This window comes from Talpa occidentalis, unplaced genomic scaffold (assembly GCF_014898055.3).
Source record: "Talpa occidentalis isolate TD23 unplaced genomic scaffold, MPIMG_talOcc4v2.1 talOcc4.15, whole genome shotgun sequence".
NCBI classification, from domain to species: Eukaryota; Metazoa; Chordata; class Mammalia; order Eulipotyphla; family Talpidae; genus Talpa; species Talpa occidentalis.
Window position 1 is genome coordinate 54,683,832 of NW_023601543.1, and position 19,257 is coordinate 54,703,088.

General features: G+C 46.7%; 2 protein-coding genes across 2 annotated transcripts in view; both read left to right on the top strand.

Annotated features, from left to right (window-relative positions):
* The window catches only part of IQSEC2 (IQ motif and Sec7 domain ArfGEF 2), an 83,721-nt gene that overhangs the window by 41,151 nt on the left and 23,313 nt on the right, over positions 1-19,257 (top strand).
* Positions 474-14,575, top strand: LOC129145880 (transcriptional regulator Myc-like). The gene is made up of 3 exons (XM_054695725.1): positions 474-570; positions 2,539-2,634; positions 13,713-14,575. The coding sequence occupies exons 1-3, from the start codon at positions 545-547 to the stop codon at positions 13,825-13,827; spliced, it is 237 nt and encodes a 78-aa protein (XP_054551700.1). The 5' UTR covers positions 474-544; the 3' UTR covers positions 13,828-14,575.

Below are 19,257 nucleotides of genomic sequence, written 5' to 3' on the forward strand. Positions count from 1 at the left end.
ATTTTACTTGATCTGTAGCATCCAGGAACAATGACCAAAGAGAGTCTCTTTAACTCTGTCCAAAATATGAGGTTTCTGTATTCACAAGGGGACAGTATGGCCATGGGGACAAGATTCCAGATATGAGAATGGTCAAACTAGGTCCCGATCTCAAGGTTCTGCCACTAACCAGCTTTATTACTGGTGCCCCATTCTACTTGTCCTCTCTCCATCTCAGTTCTCTTCAGAATAGAAATAGTGACACATACTTGACAGGGTGCTGGGGAAGATTCCAGCTGATGTACTCCGAGGGAGTCCAACCTGGGGTTTGGCCCAGAGGAATCACTGCTGCTCTCAAAGCTGCTGCTTAGTAGGAGTTCCCAGCCCTCCTGGGGAAGCAGGGGAAGGAGCAAAGTTTCCATTTGCAGTCTGGCCTGTGGCCCAGCTGGCCTGGCCCCGCCTCCCTGGTTCCTCCTTCTAGGGAAGGCCTAGGGAGGAGGGGCTGGTGACACAGTAGAGTCACCGCTTGGGCCAGGGGGCCTGCCCTCTGGACAGGTCTAGACCTATGGAGCCCCCCGGAAGGAGCAACAGGTAGGAGTCTGCCCCCCACCCCCAACCCCACAGCCTGGCCTCTCTCCCTGCCCAGACCTGGACCGGGTCTCTGGGCTGCTGATTCAGCAACCTCCTGGCTTCCTGGTTCCTGTCTTCCCTCTTGGATTCTTGGAGGCATTTGGCTTGGGGGAGGGAGCCAGCTTTAGTGGGTAAGCCCTTGTGCAGCCGGTACTCAACACCATAAGGACCCTGGAGCCCTGAGCAGCATGGTGATGGGTGTGTGATCGGTGGCTGTCCTGGCCTGGCACTGCAGGGCTCCCCGTAGGTGCTGAGAAACTCTGATACCAACATTTCAGCAGCCTCAGGGGCTCCAGGTTCAGGTTTTAATGAGATAACACTCAAGGACTTGGGCTGGTGACTGGCACATAGATGGCATTTGAGAAACAGTTGCTCTGATGATAAGTATTCCAGAGTCTCTGATGAGAAGAATCTCAGATTCAAATATTATTTGTAAGGTTCTGAGATTTGGGCACCGTCAAATTTACAGCAAGTGAAATAGTGGTCAGTTGACCTGGCCTGCAGCCACAGGCCTAGCCGTTACTTGGGCTCTTGAATGGCCCTGACCATAGTTTACCTTCAGGGGTTTGTGTGGGGGGAACAGGGACTGGCGACCTGGAGGGGCAGCTCCACTCCCAGCATCTGCCCTGTTTGGGGTAGGGCAGGGATCAGGCCCTGGGTCTCACTGTCCTCCAGCCCCTCTATTCACTCCCCATTCTCTGGACTTTAATCCCAGGAAGCAGGAGGCACATGAGCCTTTGGACTCTGCACTAGGGGTGGGGGCACAGCGCTGGGGCTGGGGGTGGGGGTGTGGGGAGGGTGGAGCGTGGGCCTTGCCCTGGGTTGGGGGCGCAGCACTGGCCTTGGAAGTGTTAGGGGGAAAAGGATGTCCCGCTTCACCTTCCCTATCCTTTGGCCCACTGGGCCCGACCTGCCCACTCAGCCTGAAGTCCCATCCTGTCACCAAGACCACTGAGACCTTGTCAGCTCTCCTCCACCTCGCCTCTCCTCTCCTTTGCTCTGGCACTATGCCTTTCCCCTGTCTTCTCTCTGTGTTTTGTCTTGCCCTCTCTCTGTCTTTCACTGTCTTTCTCCTTCTCTGTCTCTCCCTTTCCTTGTCTCTTTCAGATTCTCTCTGTCTCTCTCCCTCTCCTCCTACAGTGTTTCCTCCATTCCCCTGGCCTGGGTTCTCATTTTAGACTCAGAGCCTGTCCTCTTTTCCTCCCTTCTTCCCTCCCTTCTTATGAGGGGTCTTCTATAAGTGGGAGCCCCCCTAAACATCTTTCCCTTTCTCTTTCATCCCTTTCCCTCTTCCCTACCCTGTGGCGTCTGGTGTGAGGAGGGCTCCTTTCCCCCTTCCCTGCTGTGGTGTCCCGGTGTCTCTGTGGCTGAGGTCCCCACCACGGAGTCACCTGGAACACAGGAGGCCCAGCCCAGCTCTTTTGTCTCTGCTGCCCCCTGTTGTCATTGTGTTCTGTTTGTGGTTCGAGTGCCGTCCTCTCTTTCTTGACTGTGGTTTTTTTCTTTTTTTCTTCCTTCCTTCCTTCCTTCCTTCCTTCCTTCCTTCCTTCCTTCCTTCCTTCCTTCCTCCTCCCTCCCTCCTCCCTCCTCCCTCCCTCCCTCCCTCCCTCCCTCCACCTTTCCCTCCCTCCCTCCCTCCACCCTTCCCTCCCTCCCTCCCTCCATTCTTCCCTCCCTCCCTCCCTCCCTCCCTCTCTCTCTCTCCATTTTCCTTCCCTCCCTCTCTCCTCCTTCCCTTCTTCCCCTCCCCCCTTGCCCCTCCATTCCTCTTCTTCCATTCCCTGTCCTCTACAACCTGTTTCTCCCAGTCTTCCCCTTTCCCCTCCCCATTCACTTCTTACTTCCTTGTCCTCTTCCCCCACCCTGCCTCTCCCCTCCCTCCTTGTCTCTCTCTCTGTCTCTCTCTCTCTGTCTCTCACTGTCTCTCAGGTCCACAGCGTCTCATACTCTACACCAGTATTGCTGTCCTACTCAGGTCCTTGACTCCATGAAGCTTACCCCCTCAGTCAGGCTGGCAGATAGCAGGTAAGAGCTAGACCCATCCCAATTCCTCCCCGCTTCCAGATAAACATTCAATATCATTACCAGACCCCACCCCCATCTTCCTCTAGACCCTGGAGTGATCGTGGAATGGGTGTCTGAGCATGTGAGGTGAGTGACTGTGTGACCAGGTCAGGGCCTAAAGAGGACATTCAGAGTCTATAGTTTATCCTTCCTTAAAAATAATCCTTCCCTAGATATCTGCCCCACACTCCCCAAAGCAGGAGTGATTGATGCTAGAATATGTAAAGTGTGAGCTGTTTTGAAGGGTGAGTAAGAGTTTGCCAGTTGGATAGGATGGGGAAAGTCTTTTAGGCAGAAGGAAAAATCTGCCCACATCTTTAGATAACATTATTTCCAAGTTACTTGGAAAAACATTTCACATTTTATAATGCTAATGCAATAGGATTAAAGACTAACAGCAGTGGCTAAAAGGCTAGGCCCTCCTCCCAAGAGTAATTGTGTTAAAGAGGAAATAAGAATGGAATTTATAGACTATTTACAATAAATATGAATGAGAATACCATATATCAAAATCTATGGGATATAGCCATGGGGCGGGGGGCTCCCCAGAGGAAAATTTGTATTCTTAAATGCTTGTATCAGATAACAAGCCAATTTAAATTAAATTAATTATTTCACTCAAGAATCTAGAAAAAGAACAACCAAAAGAAAGCAAAATAATTACTACAGATAAAACCAGAAGCTAATGAAATAGGAAAAAAAGCTTTGTTAAACTAAGAGGTAGTTTTGTTTTTTTTTTAAAGACCATTAAACTAGATAGACTATGTTCTGGCAGCTATGACTGAGGAAAAGGCATGAAAACATAAAGTATGATGAAGAGGACTTTACCATAGGTTCTGAGGAGACAAAAAGTCATAAATAAATTCTTTGGAAGATTATGAAAGACATGAACTCAGGAGAATATATGCACTCCAGTGTTCATTGCAGCACTATCCATTATAGCCAACATATGGAAACTACCTATGTGCCCAAAGAGGGGGTGACTGAATCAAGAGGTTGAGGAATACCACTCAATTATAAATAATATAGAATCTTGCCAATTGCAACAACATGGATGGAACTGCAGGGGGCTGGGGGTAGGTTAAGTGAAATAAGTCAGAAAGAAAAAGATAGGGGCCTCCCTGGTGGCACAAGGGGTTAAGAGTCAGCATTATGAAGCAATCCACAGCTACTGCAGCATAAGTTCTATGCCCGGCCAGGGAGCTACCCACGTGGTGCAGCAGACCTCTCCTGTCTCACCTGCTGCTCCCCTCAGCAGTGTATTTCAGTAGATCTGCCTGTTCTGCTCCCCACTCTGTCTCTGGTGAATCCTCTCACCTCTTGCACCTCTGGCCTGTACCCCAGTTCTTGTATGCATAAATGAATAAATCTTTTTAAAAAATAAATTCTTTGGATACTTTTACACCAATAAACATGAAAATCTAGATAAAAGGGTAGTTTTCTAGGAAAATGTAAATTACCAGAATGACTCAAAGAGCAGCACAAAACCTGAATGGAATAGCACACTGTAGAAGATATTAAAAAGATGACCAACGTTTTCTCCTCTAAAATGGTACCAGGCATAGTTAGTATAATTGAAGTTCTAGTTTGATGGAAGTCCTACTAAATCTTGAAGATCACATAATAAAATATGGACAGCTTCCAAGTTCATTCTAGAAGACTAGAACAGGTTTAGACAAGTAAAGGGAAAACTTTAATCTCATATGTTAATAGAGCAGCAAATATTTTAAATAGAAGATTCTCAAACTGTATCCATTAGTGTATTGAGTAATGTATCATGACAAATGAAGGTTTGTCCCAGGAGTACAGGGATTGGTGAATACTAAGATAGCTGTTATTGTAATTCATTGCATTAATAGATTAAAGAGGAAATATAAACCTTTATCTCCATATGCTAAAAAGTAATCTGAGAAAATTAGACATCCATTCTTTTTTTTTTTAAAGATTTATTTATTTATTCATACAAACACTGGGTACAGTCAGAAGTGTAGGAGGGTGAGAGAATTCACCAGAGCCAGAGCGGGTTGCAGAGCAGGCAGAAGGACCAAAGTACACTGCTGAGGGGAGCAGCGGGCGGCAGGAGAGGTCTGCGCGCCATGTAGGTCCCTGGGATCGAACCAGAGCTGCAGTGGCTGCGGGCAGCTTCGCAACCCAGCGCTCAACCGCTGTGCCAGCGGGGAGGCCCTAGACATCCATTCTTGAATTTTAAAACTCTTAGGGTTTTAGTTATCTCTTGCTGACTTGGGATAATTTGTTACTCAGCGGTATTTAACTAATATAGTAAGCCAGGAATCAATGAAAACCTCCTTAACTTGGAAAAGGATTTATATCAGAAACCAATACAATCATCAAATGTAACAATGAAGTACTAGATAAATTTCCATTAAATTCAGGAGCAAAGTGAGGATGACTGTTATTGCTGATACTAGCCAAAATTTTTCTGGAAGTTTTATTCACTGGGGTTAAAAAATGAAATAAGTAGTATAAATATTAGAAACAGTCAGAAATTATTATTAGAAAGAGTCAGAAAGATAAATATACATTCAAATCTTTAGCTTCTCTGAAATACCAGCAATGACTAATTAGAAGACATAATAGAAAAATATTCCATCCACTACATATATGTCATTCTTAGGAATTTACAACAAGTATGAAATACTTCTTTGTAGAAAACTATAAAATGTCATAAAAGGCTATAAGAAGACTTGAATAAATCAAAAGGTGTGTCCTATTCCTAGGTGGGAAGATTCAATATGGAAAAACTGATTCTTTTCCCAGTTTGGTTAGAAAGTTCAATGCATTTCCCATTAACATTTCAGAATTGGGTAAAATTGTTTAAAAGTTAATTTGGTATAGTAAATTACCCATGAGTTACTTAGAAAACTTCGAATAAAATGAAAAATGAAGGGGACCTGCCCCATTAGAGAAACTTAAAATCTCAGTAATTACAAATATTATATCATCACAGAAATAGAAGTATACATAAATGAACAAAATAGAGAGTTTGGAAACAAACCCATATATTCATAAGGGAATTTAATTTATGATAAAAAACATACTACAAATCAGTGTGGAGTCAATAAAAAGGGTGGGACTATTGGCTACCATTTGGGAAATAAATTAAGTCAAACCTCTACCTCATACAAGAAAAATGACAGGAACAAAAGTGTAATAGTATCAGAGGAAAATCTAGAATATGTCTATAGTATGAGGTAACAATGCCTTCCTGAGCATGACTTTAAAATCCAGAAGCCACAAAGTAAAGAGCAGTAATTTCAACAGCATTAAAATGATTATCTCCTGTGTGGAGAAAGAGATATACAAAGTGAAAACATAAACAGCAGTCTCTGAAAAAAGTATTTGCTACGTAGATATGAAGCAAAGGCAAATGTCTCTGAAAATCAATAAGAAAAACATACACAATCCACCTAAAATGGAGAAATAATAATATGATTTGATAATTCAGAAGAGAAATTAGGACAATTAGCTAATAAATGAGAAAGGGTGCTCAAGCTTTCTAATAACTAAAGACATGTAACTAAAACAATTAAATATCATTTTTAAAGAACCAAAATGTAAACAATTGAAAGGTTTGTGAGGAAACAGAATCTTCATATGCCTTGGCTGAAATGCAAATAGGTCCTTTTTTTATAGGATCAATTTGCTAGCTTTCACCAGAATCTTAAATGTGCGTATTCTTCCAAACTGAGAACCTTGTCTTAGAGCTAGATTTCTCGAAGGTTTTATTACTAGATAGACCCCAATTGGGCCAGCCAGAGGCCTTTTCTAAAACATTTCAACTCCAACTGCAAATATAAGCCATACTGTGCACCTCTTTAATCACATGCCCTTGTAGGATAGTTGGAAAATAGTATTTTATCAGATGTGGGTATCCATTGTTCTCAACCAACTTTTTGGGGGTTTTGCCAGAAAAATAGTGATTTAATTCTCAGTGTTGGAATATAGGTAATTATCATATTTTCTTTTTTTTTTTTTGAGGTAACATTGGTTTACAACACTATACATGCCACCTCCTCAGATGTATATGTTGTATGATGTACACTTCTGAAAATAAAGACAAGATTATATGAGTGGAAATAGTCTTTTTTAGCCAGTCTATGAACATGTTAAAGCAACAGAAATGACTTCTCTATATTTTAAGCAAAATGGGCATTCCTCAGACCAGCGATTCATTAGGAATCTATCCTTCAAAACTACTTCCAGACATATGCAAAGATGTTCATTGCAGCATTGTTTGTGATAGTGAAAACCGAAACAACCTACATGTCCATTCAGAGGGAACAGCTTTTCCCTGATGATATACCCATGCTCTTTATTAACCTGTAGCAGATCAAAAGAAAAAGATATATTTCTAAATAATGGCATGGAAACATTGCTAAGACTTACTGTTATATGAAAAAAGAGCAAGTTGCAGAACAGGACTTAAGAGTGTGGTCCCATTCCAAAGAAAGTCCCATAACAACAGTGAAAATATGTTATACATACCCTATCATAATTTCAAAATTGCTGGCCTTTTCTCTTGGTCCCATTTCCTCATTTTTAGTAACTCATTTCCCTCTTCTTCTATGCCATTACCTTTATCCAGCTATTCAGATCTTGCTTTAAAAAAAAAAAACAGTTATTTATGCATACAAGAACTGAGTTGTAAGCCAGAGATGCGGGAGGGGGGTGAGTGAATTCACCAGAGAAAGTGGGGCGCAGAACAGGCAGATGTACTGAATTATACTGCCTAGGGGAGCAGCAGGCAAGGCAGGAGAGGTCTGCTGCGCCATGTGGGTAGCTCCCTGGCCGGCCGGCCTGGGATCAGTGGCTGGCGATAGCTTGATAGCCCTGTCTTTAACCCCTTGAGCCACCAGGGAAGCCCAGCTTTTCTTTTTAATACTACCGCACTCATTCAGCAAGCATTTGTCCTGCCTGTTTTAGGGTAAGCCTCAAGCTGAACCGTGGTGAGGTATGGGAATGAATTATGTTCATTCCTATTGTCAGGAAGCTCAAGTCCAGAAGGGAGAGAGACACGTAGCACTGTGCTGTCATTGGGATGGGACAGAAGGAGGCTCAGAGGGTACTTAGCCCCATCTGGGAATCAGGGAAGTCTTCCCACAGGAGGGGACATTTCTACTGAGTCTTGAAAAAGTAATAGCTTATCTTCATTCCCCAACCCTTCCAGAAATGATCTTGTCCACTTTGGGGTTCTTTCAAGCAGAGTGGCAGAAAAAGAATTCATCAGTAACTTTACTCAAGTCCAAGGTCAGCCACTTCCAAACTCTAACTTTGGGCAAGCCATATAACCTCTGAGACTCTTGTTTCCTCATCTGTATAATGAGGATAATGCCTACTTACCTCTTGGGGCTAATTTTAGGATTGGGGTTGTACATGTAAAAATTCTTGACTGTCAACTCTTGAAGGGCAGAGCTACCCATGTCCTGTTTTCTCACAGCCAAGTGTGTGGGGTTGGATTGGATTGGATCTAGAACTTGTACGTGTCTGGGGATGGTTCTGGAGCAAAGAATGAGTCTGACTAGAGTGGAGTTTTGGGATGAGGAGGCTGAGAGTAGTGTGTGGGGGTGGACAGGACTATGCCATAAGGAAAGAGAGCCGGTGTCTGTCATGTCATGAAAGTGACACAGCAGGGAAAATAAGAGTAGGTAGCCCTAGGAAATGGAGTCCCGGCAGGGAGTTCTGGCCCTAGTTCCTGGTTCTGTTACTTTGCTGATGCCATCTCCCAATCTCACAGTGCAGGGCAAGGAAATGTGGTGGACCAATACTTGAATTGGTGCCAGTATGTCTCAATTTCAATCCCAGTTCTGTCACTAGCTGGGTGGTCTTAACCCACTCCACATTTCTGGGCCTTGTTCTTTATCTCTTAAAGAGACACAGTACCCCCATCACGGGTTTATTCTTGAGGAGTATATGAGTTCATAGCTAGAATTCACTTTGCTGAGTGCCTGGCACATATTGGGTACTCGTAAGATGGGTAGCTGTTATTAGTGTTCATCTGAGTAGGCACTTACCAAGTCTATGCTGGGTAATGGTTCTTGCCTTCCACAAGTCTCCAGTCAGTTGAAGAGACTCAGAACAGGTATGACAGGCTAGCAAAGGGGCAGTGGCAGCCCAGAGGAAAAGATCTGGCCTCATCTAGGGCTGGTGCAAATCAACCCAGCCTAAGAACTGAGTCTTAGAGGATGAGTAAGAGTTAGCCAGGGACAGAAAGGTGAAATGTGGACGAGGATTCAGGCAGAAGGATCAGCATATGAGTAGAGTCAGAGGTTCTTAACCTGGAGTGTGTGGATCTCAGATGGGCTTCAGGGAGCCCATAAACCTCTTGAAATTGAATGTAAAATGTTGTCTGTGTCTACCTATGTGTATTTTTCTTTGTTGGAGAAATACTCTATGGCTTTCATTAAATGCATTAAGAAATGCACCCCCCCCCCAAAAAAAAAGAGAAAAGATAAGAGCCAACGTTGCTGGTGAATGGATTCTAAATAGGAGAGAAATTTGGTAAAATCTGTGTTTTAGAAACTTCATATCAGCAGCCAGTATGAAAAATGGATTGTGTGTGTGGAGGTAAGCTAGAAGGCCACAGCTGGGGTGTTGGCATGGATGAGATGGAGCTGAGCAGGGCTAGCATGTTGCACTACTCCAGTGAACACCGATTATATAAAATCATCATTTCAAATGATGGAGTCGGAATCCTTTGAGAGTTAATGAGATAGACCAATAGAAGGTGAGGGAAAGAGTAGAGGTAAGGATGACATGAGTCTAGGAAACCAAGGAAAGCAGAGGAAAGGGGAACCTCTGTTAATGCTCAGCTAGCAGCCAAAGCCCTTGTTTCTGATATAATTGCTGACTTCCATCCTACCCCTGGTTCTTGGAGATTCCAAGGGACACTGGAGACACTCCTCTGGATTTTGGAGCTTGTGAGTCGGGTAGTTGCCTGAAGAAAGTAGTGTTTACATCATTCATTCCAAGTCCATCAAGATTTTGAGACTAGAGATGGGGAGGATTCTCTGAGAGTGTGCACAGGGCCTGGAGTGAGAAAGGGTACAACTCAATACTGGGGTGGCACAGAGTTTAGACACACCTCAAAAATCTGTCCAGGTAATTTAGGCTCCCTTTTTTGTGGTAGGCAATTAGAGAACCAGGAGCAGTTCTTGAATAGAGAAAATGACATGATCAAAAGTAGCATTTTAGCAGGAAGGGAGACTAGGGAGAAGGCTGTTGCAGTCATCCAAGAGAGAGATAAGGTAAGGTAGTGGCATTGGGGCTAAAACAGAAGAGATGGGTTTGAGAGGTGTTTTGGAGGAAGAGAGGACTAGACTTAGAGACTGAATAGATCGTGGGGGAGGGAGGGTGTGCACAGCAGATAGCCAAGGGGAGAGTTCTTAGAGTAAGTTGCAGTATTCAGGCCTGGCCATGGAGTCTCTCATTCACCAAATATTTATGAGGCAACAGGCTCTGTGATGGGCATTAGGCTTGTAGCACTTAACCAAGAAGATGCCTTTCCTGATGGATCTTACAGTGGGTGAGACATATAATAAATGACTAAATATACAGAAATGTGTCTTGTGCCACACCTATTTGGGGATAGAAGGCGCAACAGGCCCTAAGTGCAAAGGCCCTAAGCCAAGAGTGCCCTTGCTAAGTTTGAGGCACAGCTGGGAGAATAGTATGATTGGAGAAAGTATGAACAAGGGGCAAGAGGAGTAGAAGATAAGGTAACAGGGCCAGATTCTGGCTAGCCTTTTACAGCTATTTAGGAAGTAGAATCAATAGGATTTGGTGACTTAGTTAAGGGAGCAGGAAGAATCTAGTGTGACTGCCTAGATTTGTGTTTTGAGCTTGGGCTACTGGGGTGGATGGGGGTGTCTCACACTAAGGCGGGAAATGCAGTGATAGTTAAGGTCCCTGTGAGCTCTGAAGACTCTAAGTTAGGCCATTCTGGTGGGACTGCCCAGAAAGCATTAGGCTTGATGAATCTGAGACCCAGCAACTAGACCCCATGCTAGAGAGACGGAGGCAGGGACAGGGGGCCTCAGCCATACCTGAAATTATGGAATGAGATCACTGACAGAGTGTGGAATGAAAAGGAAGAAGAACAGAGCGGAACTGGGGAAGAGGTACAAACAGACAAGGAACCGGGAGAGGAACAGAGATGGAGGTGGTCAGAGAAGTAGGAGGAACAGCAGCAGGGAGTGGGCTCAAGGCAGGAAGGAGCTGTCCGTGCACAGGAGGGGCTTGTTAAGAGTGGCAAATGTTACAGCTGGGGGATGTAAGAGGCGAGTGGAAGGGAGTCTATTGGCTTTAACCACTAGGAGGTCCTGGGCGAGCATCCTAAGAACAGCTTCATGGCGTGGTGGGCGCATGAGGCAGATTGCAGTGGGTTGAAGAGCTCGTGGGAGGTACTGAAGTGGAGATGGCCAGTGTAGACGAATTTCTTAAGAAGCTTAACTGTAAAAAGAAGAGGACAGTGATTGCTAGAGGGAGATGTGGGGGCAGATAGAGGGTTTTTATTCCCAGATGGGAGTGACTTGAGCTTCTATAAATGTTGGTAGGAAGGAGGCAACGGAGAAGGAGAGGGTGAAATACAGGAGGGTGGAGTGATTGTGTGGAGGTGGTAGCAGGGGTGTGCTCCGGAGCTCAGGTGGAGGGACTGGCCCTCTCTCTCCCTCACAGAGAAGGAAGGAGGGGTAGGAGGATATACAAGGGCATTAAGGAGATCTATGAAAGAAAAGCTTCAGGAAAGTTCAAAGCAACAAATAGAGATCTCTGACCAAGGGCATGGATGCTGAAGCTAGGTGGAAACAAATACTTCTGTTTGGGACTCAGGGAGGACTTCCTGCAGGAAGAAGCATTTGAGCTGGGCCATGAGGTTCAGATGAGATTTCAGCAGACAAAGATCATACAGAAGGAAGAAATAGAATGAGCAGAGGCATAGAAGTGTGAAAAGGCTGGCCATGCTGATGGTATAACGAACAAACTAGTTTGCTGAAGGCTGCAGGAGCAGGCGCTGAGCACCAATGCCCCTGCTAATGACAGTAATAATAGTAGTTGCCATTTAGGAAGCATCAAACCTATCTCATGGCAGGTGCTTTACATACTTGAATTCATTTAATCCCACCACACTGTGCAGAATAGCTATTTCCTCATTTTACAGATAAGGAAAAGAATTCCTAGAAAGATGAAGAAATGGACCCAAGGTCACCCAGCTAGTGGGTGGTGGGGCTGGTATTCAAACCCAAAACTGTGTGACTCTAAAGCCCATGCTTTTTCCACCTGACAGGAAAGGCCAGGTGAGGCCATATGGTGGGGGAGCCTTGAATGCCAAGTTGAGGAGTCTGAACTTTATCCAGGAAGCAATGGGGAGCCAAGGTGGGTGTCTAAGCAGAGAGATTCATGCTTGAAGGTGGGCTTTAGAAAGGCTAATGTGGTCCAAGAGGGTAGGGAGAAGAAATCAGGAGGTGACTACAGTGTCAGGTTGAGGTATAGCAGGGACCTGGCCTGGATACAAACGGGGAGTGAGGAGTGGAGCTGGAAAATCACTTGTTCCTCATGACAGCCTTGAGAGGTATGCATTTTTTTCCTCCTTTTATAGATGAGGAATGAGACTGAGAAAGAGGGAGCTACTTGCCTAGGACTTGAGCCCCCTGGTTCATGTGATTTGCCTGACTCAGTGACTCTGTGGAACAATGTGTCAGAAGGAGCTCTGAGTATGAGGATGTGTGTGTAAGGGGGTGCGCATGTGTGTGCGTGTGTGCATGCTTGTCTGTGTGTCAGACGGACAACAGCACCTTCCCTTGCCTGTCCTCTTTCCTTCCTATCTCTTTGTAATCTTCCAGTTTCCTGGAGTCCGTACTTACTGCCTCTTCTGAGCCAAGGGGTCTGGGAGTTGGGTGATACTGTTTTGTTTGCTATCCACAGATCAGCCTTTTCATTCCCTAGGCAACCTGGTCCCTCCACCCCAAGTCCTACTGTCTGTTCGTCCATCCCCTGAAGCTAGCCCAGCTCCAGTGACTGCCACATGCCGACTAGCCCCTGGTATTGCTTCCTCTAAAGTACCCTAGGGCCAGACACTTGTCTCTGCAGTGACTCCTCCCTGCCACTGTGGCATTTCTGTATCAGTACAAATGGCCACCTTGGGCACTGGATTCAGTTAACAAAAACTACCACCACGTTCCCATTGCTCTTGTTTGCCAGGCACTTGACATATGTTCCAGTCCTTGCAACAATCCTGCGGAGCTGGCATCATGAGCCCCATTTTTACAGATGAGAAAACTGAGGTTCCCAAGAGGGCAATAACATGCCCCAGGGCACATGGCATAGAAGCATCTGTAGAGCTGGTGTTAGAACCCAAGTCTGTTTGCTACCAAAGTGGTGGGTTTTCCACATTCCATTTTTAAACATCTATTTTCCTGACTCTGAGCATTCAGGAAATACAAATCTTTTCCTTCAAGGGCAGGGTGGATTTTGAGAGATAATGCCAAGGTTACCTACAAGATCTGGTAGGACCAGTCTGAAACATAGAGCTCCAGGAACTCTGGGTTTAAATCCTGCCTCTGTCACCCAGCTGTGTGAATTTGGGCAGGTTATTTAACCTCTCTGAGCTTCTACCTCATCTTTAAAATGCTGCAGATTGTTGCTAGGATGGGTGGGGTTAAATGTAATAATGTATGCCAAGTGCCAGCATGGAGCGATGAGGGCACTGTGATGGGCATCAGAAATACAGCATTTTCAAATGAGGCTGGGCACCTGGCAGGTCAGAAGTGGAGTTTATAGTCTCTGGGCATGACCTTAAGACCCAGCCCAGCCTGGGTGTGGGGGGAGGGATTTCCCAGGAGGGGACCAGCAAGAAGACTAAGTTGGGTATGGCCCTGGCTAATTGTCACACTGGCCAGCCAGTGCTAGCCCCACCTCCTTGGTTCCAGCCCTTCTTGTATCTCCCCTGCTCTGCAAACTAATGCCTCTGCCTCTCTCTATCACCTGCCTGCCTGTGGCCTCTACCCTGCCCTCACTGGTCCCAGGGAAGAGGAGGAGGAGGAGCAGGAGGAGGAGGAGGAGACTGAGGAAGAGGAAGAGGAAGACGCTCATCAGTTCTGCTGTCCGGCCTCCGAGTGCAGTAGTCCCTCCTCTCGATAACTGAGAGGACGAGGGTCATTTTCTATGCAGAAGCAAAAGCCTTAACCAGCCCCTCCCCTACCCTGTGAGCCCCCATGAGACCCCCTTCCCTGCTTCAGGAACCAGATGGGCAAGCATCCTGCCCCTTCCTCTCCCACCTCCTTCTTGGAAGTCCCACCCTCACTGCTATCTCCCCTGGACTCCAGCCCCTGAATTATAAAGAGCTGGAGTCCTAGGTCTGACTAAAATGTGGGAGCAGCAGAACTTGGAGCTTGGCGCTTAGAGCCTGGAGCCTCCTATACCCGCACTCACTTCCCAGGCACCCTGGAGCCTGCCACTCCTGGAGAGGTCTCCAGATGACATCCCAAGGACCTACCTCTGTCCTGTGTGAGCACAGAGATGCAGGGTGCTTGGGCTCAGAGGACCAGATGGGGGTGGGACCCAGCTTGCTCAGCCCATTGACCTGTTGCTCAAACCCTCACTGTGGCCATTGCTATGATCTCTTCTACTGCTTGAAGGCCTAGCCCCGTGCCCCCTGCCATTCCCATAGCGCTCTGTACATATGACTACAAGGAAAGGCCTTTCAGAGTGTGTTGCTGTGTACAAAGGAATGTCCATCAATAAAAGCTGATCTCTTCTCTCTGTCTGATGTATGTTCCATCCCACTCCTGTTTTCCTCTCCCCACCCCCACCCTTCTTTTCTATTTCGCGCTGGGAAAGGGGCTAGGAGAAAGAGTAGAGTTTGATTCATGCTGTTGTCAACACTCAAAAGGCCCTCAATGAATGAATGAATGGTGTGTATGCTCACCATTTGCAAGCCTATTTTTTGCCTTCTTCAGCCTGAGGCAGTACAAGCTGATCAACTTAGCGAGTCATTTGACCTCTGATACCTGTCTTCCTAATGTGTTCAAGGAGGGGTGAGGTTAGACCAGAGGACCTCCAAGGGCTCCCCCAGCTTTAATATACTGTCAATCTGAGATGTCACAATGAAAAAAGAAGCTATGATTATATGACTTTAAGATAGGATAACTCAGTAACACATTTCATGGAATTCTGTAGTTTCAACAATGCTGATTTTTGGGTTCTCCAATTCTATGGTTTTACGATTTCGTGACTACATAATTTTTTTTAAAATTCTGGTGGTGTGATTTTAATATTCTGTGCTGTTCAGAGTCCTTAGATTCTGTACTTTCAAGGTTCTGATTCTACAACTTATGGCTCTCTGAATCTGAAGGGAAGTAATTTACCCCAGATGCAATGTCCCTATCTCCTGCACCTGCCAGAAGTTGGTTCTAATAATTCCTAGAGACTGTCAGTGTGGGGTGGAAGCTGTCCTTTGTAGACTGCAGCTGTCCTTTGTAGACCCACACCACCCATGATGTGTCTATGTTAGGAGCAAGGCTGGGAGACCCTGAAGTCAGCGTATGCTGCAACTCTTCCTTTCTGAGTCTTTAGATAAATCTGAGTTTTCATTCCAGTCCTGCTGCTTACCATGTATGTAACCTTGAACAAGGATTTTCTTCTACTTGAAATTAATTTTCTTCCTGAGTGCAGTGAGAATATGTCTACCTCTCTGGATTGTCAAGAAGATTAGCAAGGAAGAACACAGGGAGTCCGGTATAGAGTCTAGTACATGGCTGGGCTAGTGTGCCATGATCAGTAGCTCTTGTTTTGATTAAGGCCCAATAGGGCCCTCCTGTCTTTTCTTCCTTTCTCTTCTTTAGCATCCCCATCACAGCAATCCTGTAGTTTTTCCAGAGACTCACTTCATTCCCTCATTCATTGTCTCACTCAGCATTCAACTCATGTACTCATTCAGGTTCTCATTTCTTTCCCCCTTCCTCTGTCCCTATCTCCCTCTTTTTTTTTTTTTACTCTTCCAGGAGGTATTGCTTGAGCACCTGCTATGTGCAAAGCTTCAAGCTAAATACTGTGAGGGATTAAGAATAAGATACCACCATGTTCTCTATCTCCCAGGGGATGAAAATTCCTTCGGGAAAATAGGCAGAGAGTTGAGAGCAAAAATGATTGAGCAGATGTGACTTCAGAAATGAGTGAAATATGTTCCTGGCCCAAAGAGGAGGGGGATGTCAAGGTGGGCTGGAGGGATGGGTGGTATGCAGAAGGACCTACTAGAGGAAAGGGCAAGAGTGGAAGGCTGGAAAGCCTTTGACTAGGCAGCAATAAGTAAGGAGGCATTACAGGAGACAGGGACAGCAGAACAAAAACCTACCGGAGAGGTCCAGGGTCATGTTGAGGAATAGTGCATAGATGGCTGTTTGACAGGCTCTTCAGTGTGTATGAGGCTGTGGCAGGGGAGGGGGAGAGCACTCTACCTTTAATTTGACTGGATATAGAAGAAAGTAGTGAGGGCAAGCGTTCACCTAAATGGAGGGTTAGTGCAAGTCAAGGTCAGATGGCCATCCGGAAAGCCATGGGGGTGTAGACGCCTGTGCAGGTGACTGACTTGGCTGTGGGCATGGGCTGTGGGCAGTGGGGAGGCTCTCTCACTTGGGATGGAATGTATATGCTCATGCATACATGTGCATGTCTTGATGTGATGCCTGGCAGGTATGGTGGGAGTGGGAGACTGCTCTGTTAAGTATCTGAGGGAATGTGACTATGTGAGGAATTTCAAGTGTGAGGTTGACTATGTAAGGTGGTACCCCTCTGTGCCTGCAGGCTCACTACATTTGCCTGGTGGAGATAATCACAAGACTGGGTGTAGGTGCCTTTTGAGCATGTGGGGCTGTGACTTTTAGGGGGACAGTTGTTAGGGAGAATGGTCATACAAGTGTATGTATGCTACCTGTGTTCTCAGGGACCAAGGCAGTTGCTGAGCACATGCTGTGTGCTGGGTTCTGGCCTTGGCATGGAGGGGCGGCAGGGGTGAACTGTGCCGGGGAAATAAGAGCAGGGTGAGGGACAGACTCTTCAAGAGAGAATTACGCGTTAGTGGGTAATAAGGACAGCCCATGACATGGGTGTGCACAAGACACGGAGCTGGGTGTATCTGCCCTTGTCAGGTTCTCGGGGTGGGGGTGGGGGGTGGGAGTAAGTCAGAACTGACTTCCCAGGAGGGCTCGCCTGCTCAGGATACTGTGAGATGCAGATGATTTCATCAGAGTGCTGAAGTCTAGTGAAGGGCTGAGGGAGGCCATCTGGGGCAGAAGAAACCAAGGAGGAGTCTGAGCAGAGGCCTGGCAATGTGGACCAGCTCATCATAGGCCGTGCAGCGTGAGTAGCCTATTGTAGCTGATATCTAGGGACTTAAAGATTGGATGTGGGAGCTGGACAGATACAAGAGGGCCTCTGAAGCTAAAAGGAAGACACTGGCCTGGGAAGTAGGGGTTCTGGGTTCTCATCCTCCGTGACCCAGGACAAGTCACTTTGACTTTCTGGGCATAATTTGGGTCTATGAGATTGGAAGGTTCGTAAAGCCCATTCCAATTCAACCCTTGGCCAGTCAAACCCACAAGTCATTGCTCTCAAAGTCAGTCACTTCTTGCACCTAACCTCAGCCTTTCCTGTTTTCTTCTGAGTGCTTCCTCACACACACATTCCACAAATATTTTCTCAGCATCTGACCCTCTGCATGCCACTGTGGGAAGGCATGGGGAGGTGGAGAATGCAATGACTCGACCTTGGAAGGGCTGCTTGGTGTGAGAATGGTAGGTAAGAGCATGAGTGTTGATTTAAATTCTGGCTCTAATACTGCTTAGCTTTGAGATTCTGGCCAAGCTGCTTCATCTCTCTGCCTCTTAGTTTCCTCATCGGTGTGACCCCTTGGACCTAGTCAGGATTCAGACCAGGTCTGTGTGCACCCAAGCCTGTGTTTGTGTGCTGTCCACCCAGTCTGCCCCTTACGTGGCTTCCTTCTCCCCCACCAGCCACAACCCCATGCCAAGCTGGGCTGGCCTCAGGTTTGGTATCTGTGGTTCTGGTACTGGGCAGCAGAAACATTTTAGAGAAGAGCTGTCAGAGGAGAGGGAAGTGACTGGAGTCCTTCCACCCCTCTGCCCCCACCCCCTACTGGGTCCAGTCTCCTTGTGCAGTCTTTCTCCAGAGCCCAAGCCCCGGGCCCCATGTGGGTGTGCTGACCTCCATGTCCTGTTTCCCTGTCTCTCGCTTCCAGTCCCTCTGCCCTCTTCCCTTGCAAGTTGTCATGGGGATAGTCCTCAGCATCCCTAGCTTCCTCTTGCCCTCATCTTATGGTATCCATAGCAACAGCCCCCATTCATTTCCATGGCAACTGCATCCTGATCCCATCCCCTGCTGGCTGCTTGGCTTCGGGGCAGTGCCAGTGAAGGTGAGGAGGAAGAGAGACCTCTCATGAGGAGCAGCATTGGGGGAGGGTCTGTGCCTCTGCCCAGAACAGGCCAGCCAGGAATACCTAGGGAATGTTCTGCCCTGCTTCTCCCCATTTTAGTGCCTTGGCCCATAAGGTCCTCTCACTTCTCATCTCTACCAACTCCTCCCAACAAGGCACCCATTCAGCAGCTTTCTCCCCACGGGAAATCCTCAAGGTAAAGAGGGAGCTGGCGTAGCTCTGGACTTGGCACCCCTGTTTTTCCACTTGAAGTCTTTGGCAGTCACTTTCCCTCTCAGAGCCTTTTTCCTCACCTGCTAAATAGGAATCCTTCTCCTTCCTTCATGTTTGCCATGCAGATTAAGTGATGTGTGGAAAATGCCTGACACAGGCAAGGTGCGCTCTAAGTGCGAGTTTATTTTTATTCTGCTCAGCCACCCCCAAGCAGAAGGAATCTCTCTCCTGAGCTCCCCCAACACTTCCTCTGTTCCCCAGCCCCAAGCACTTTCAGCTTTGTACTGTGGTTATTTGTGTAACATGGTTTATTCCCCCTGCTGCAGAGGATGCTCTCAAGTTTCCCCTACAGAATAGCTCTGCAGACAGTGCACATGAACGCGCGCGTGTGTGCGTGTGCACATGCATGCACGTGTGCATGTGTGTGTGCTAGTGCATGTGTGTGCACGTGTGTGCTTTGCTCCTGACAAGGAGGAGTTCAGAGAGGTGGGGGGGGAGCTCCCTGGCCTTTGCTGAAGCCCAGGAATCCAAAAAGGGAACTGCATTTCCTCAAGCCTTGCACAGATAAGAAACAGAGGTGCAGAGAGGTAAAGGGACATGTCCAGGCTCACACAACTGGCAAATGGCAGTCAGGATCTGAACGTAGGTCTGCCCAGCTTTTTACTCTATAACATAGTTTGTCCCTGAGTATTTGGTGGGGAGGGACTCTGAGTTAAAGGGTTTCCTATCTACAGCTCCCATTTCTTCAGCAGTGTGTATGATGTCAGGAGCAATGCCCTTTAAGTGCTGTCCTTTTGGAGGAGCCTGTCCTTACTGATTGACATCCCTGCCACTATTCCCTTTGCAACGAAAATGGGGGAGAAGCTCTTGAAGGGGTATTGCCAAAGAGCAATGAAGCTAGGAGTGGG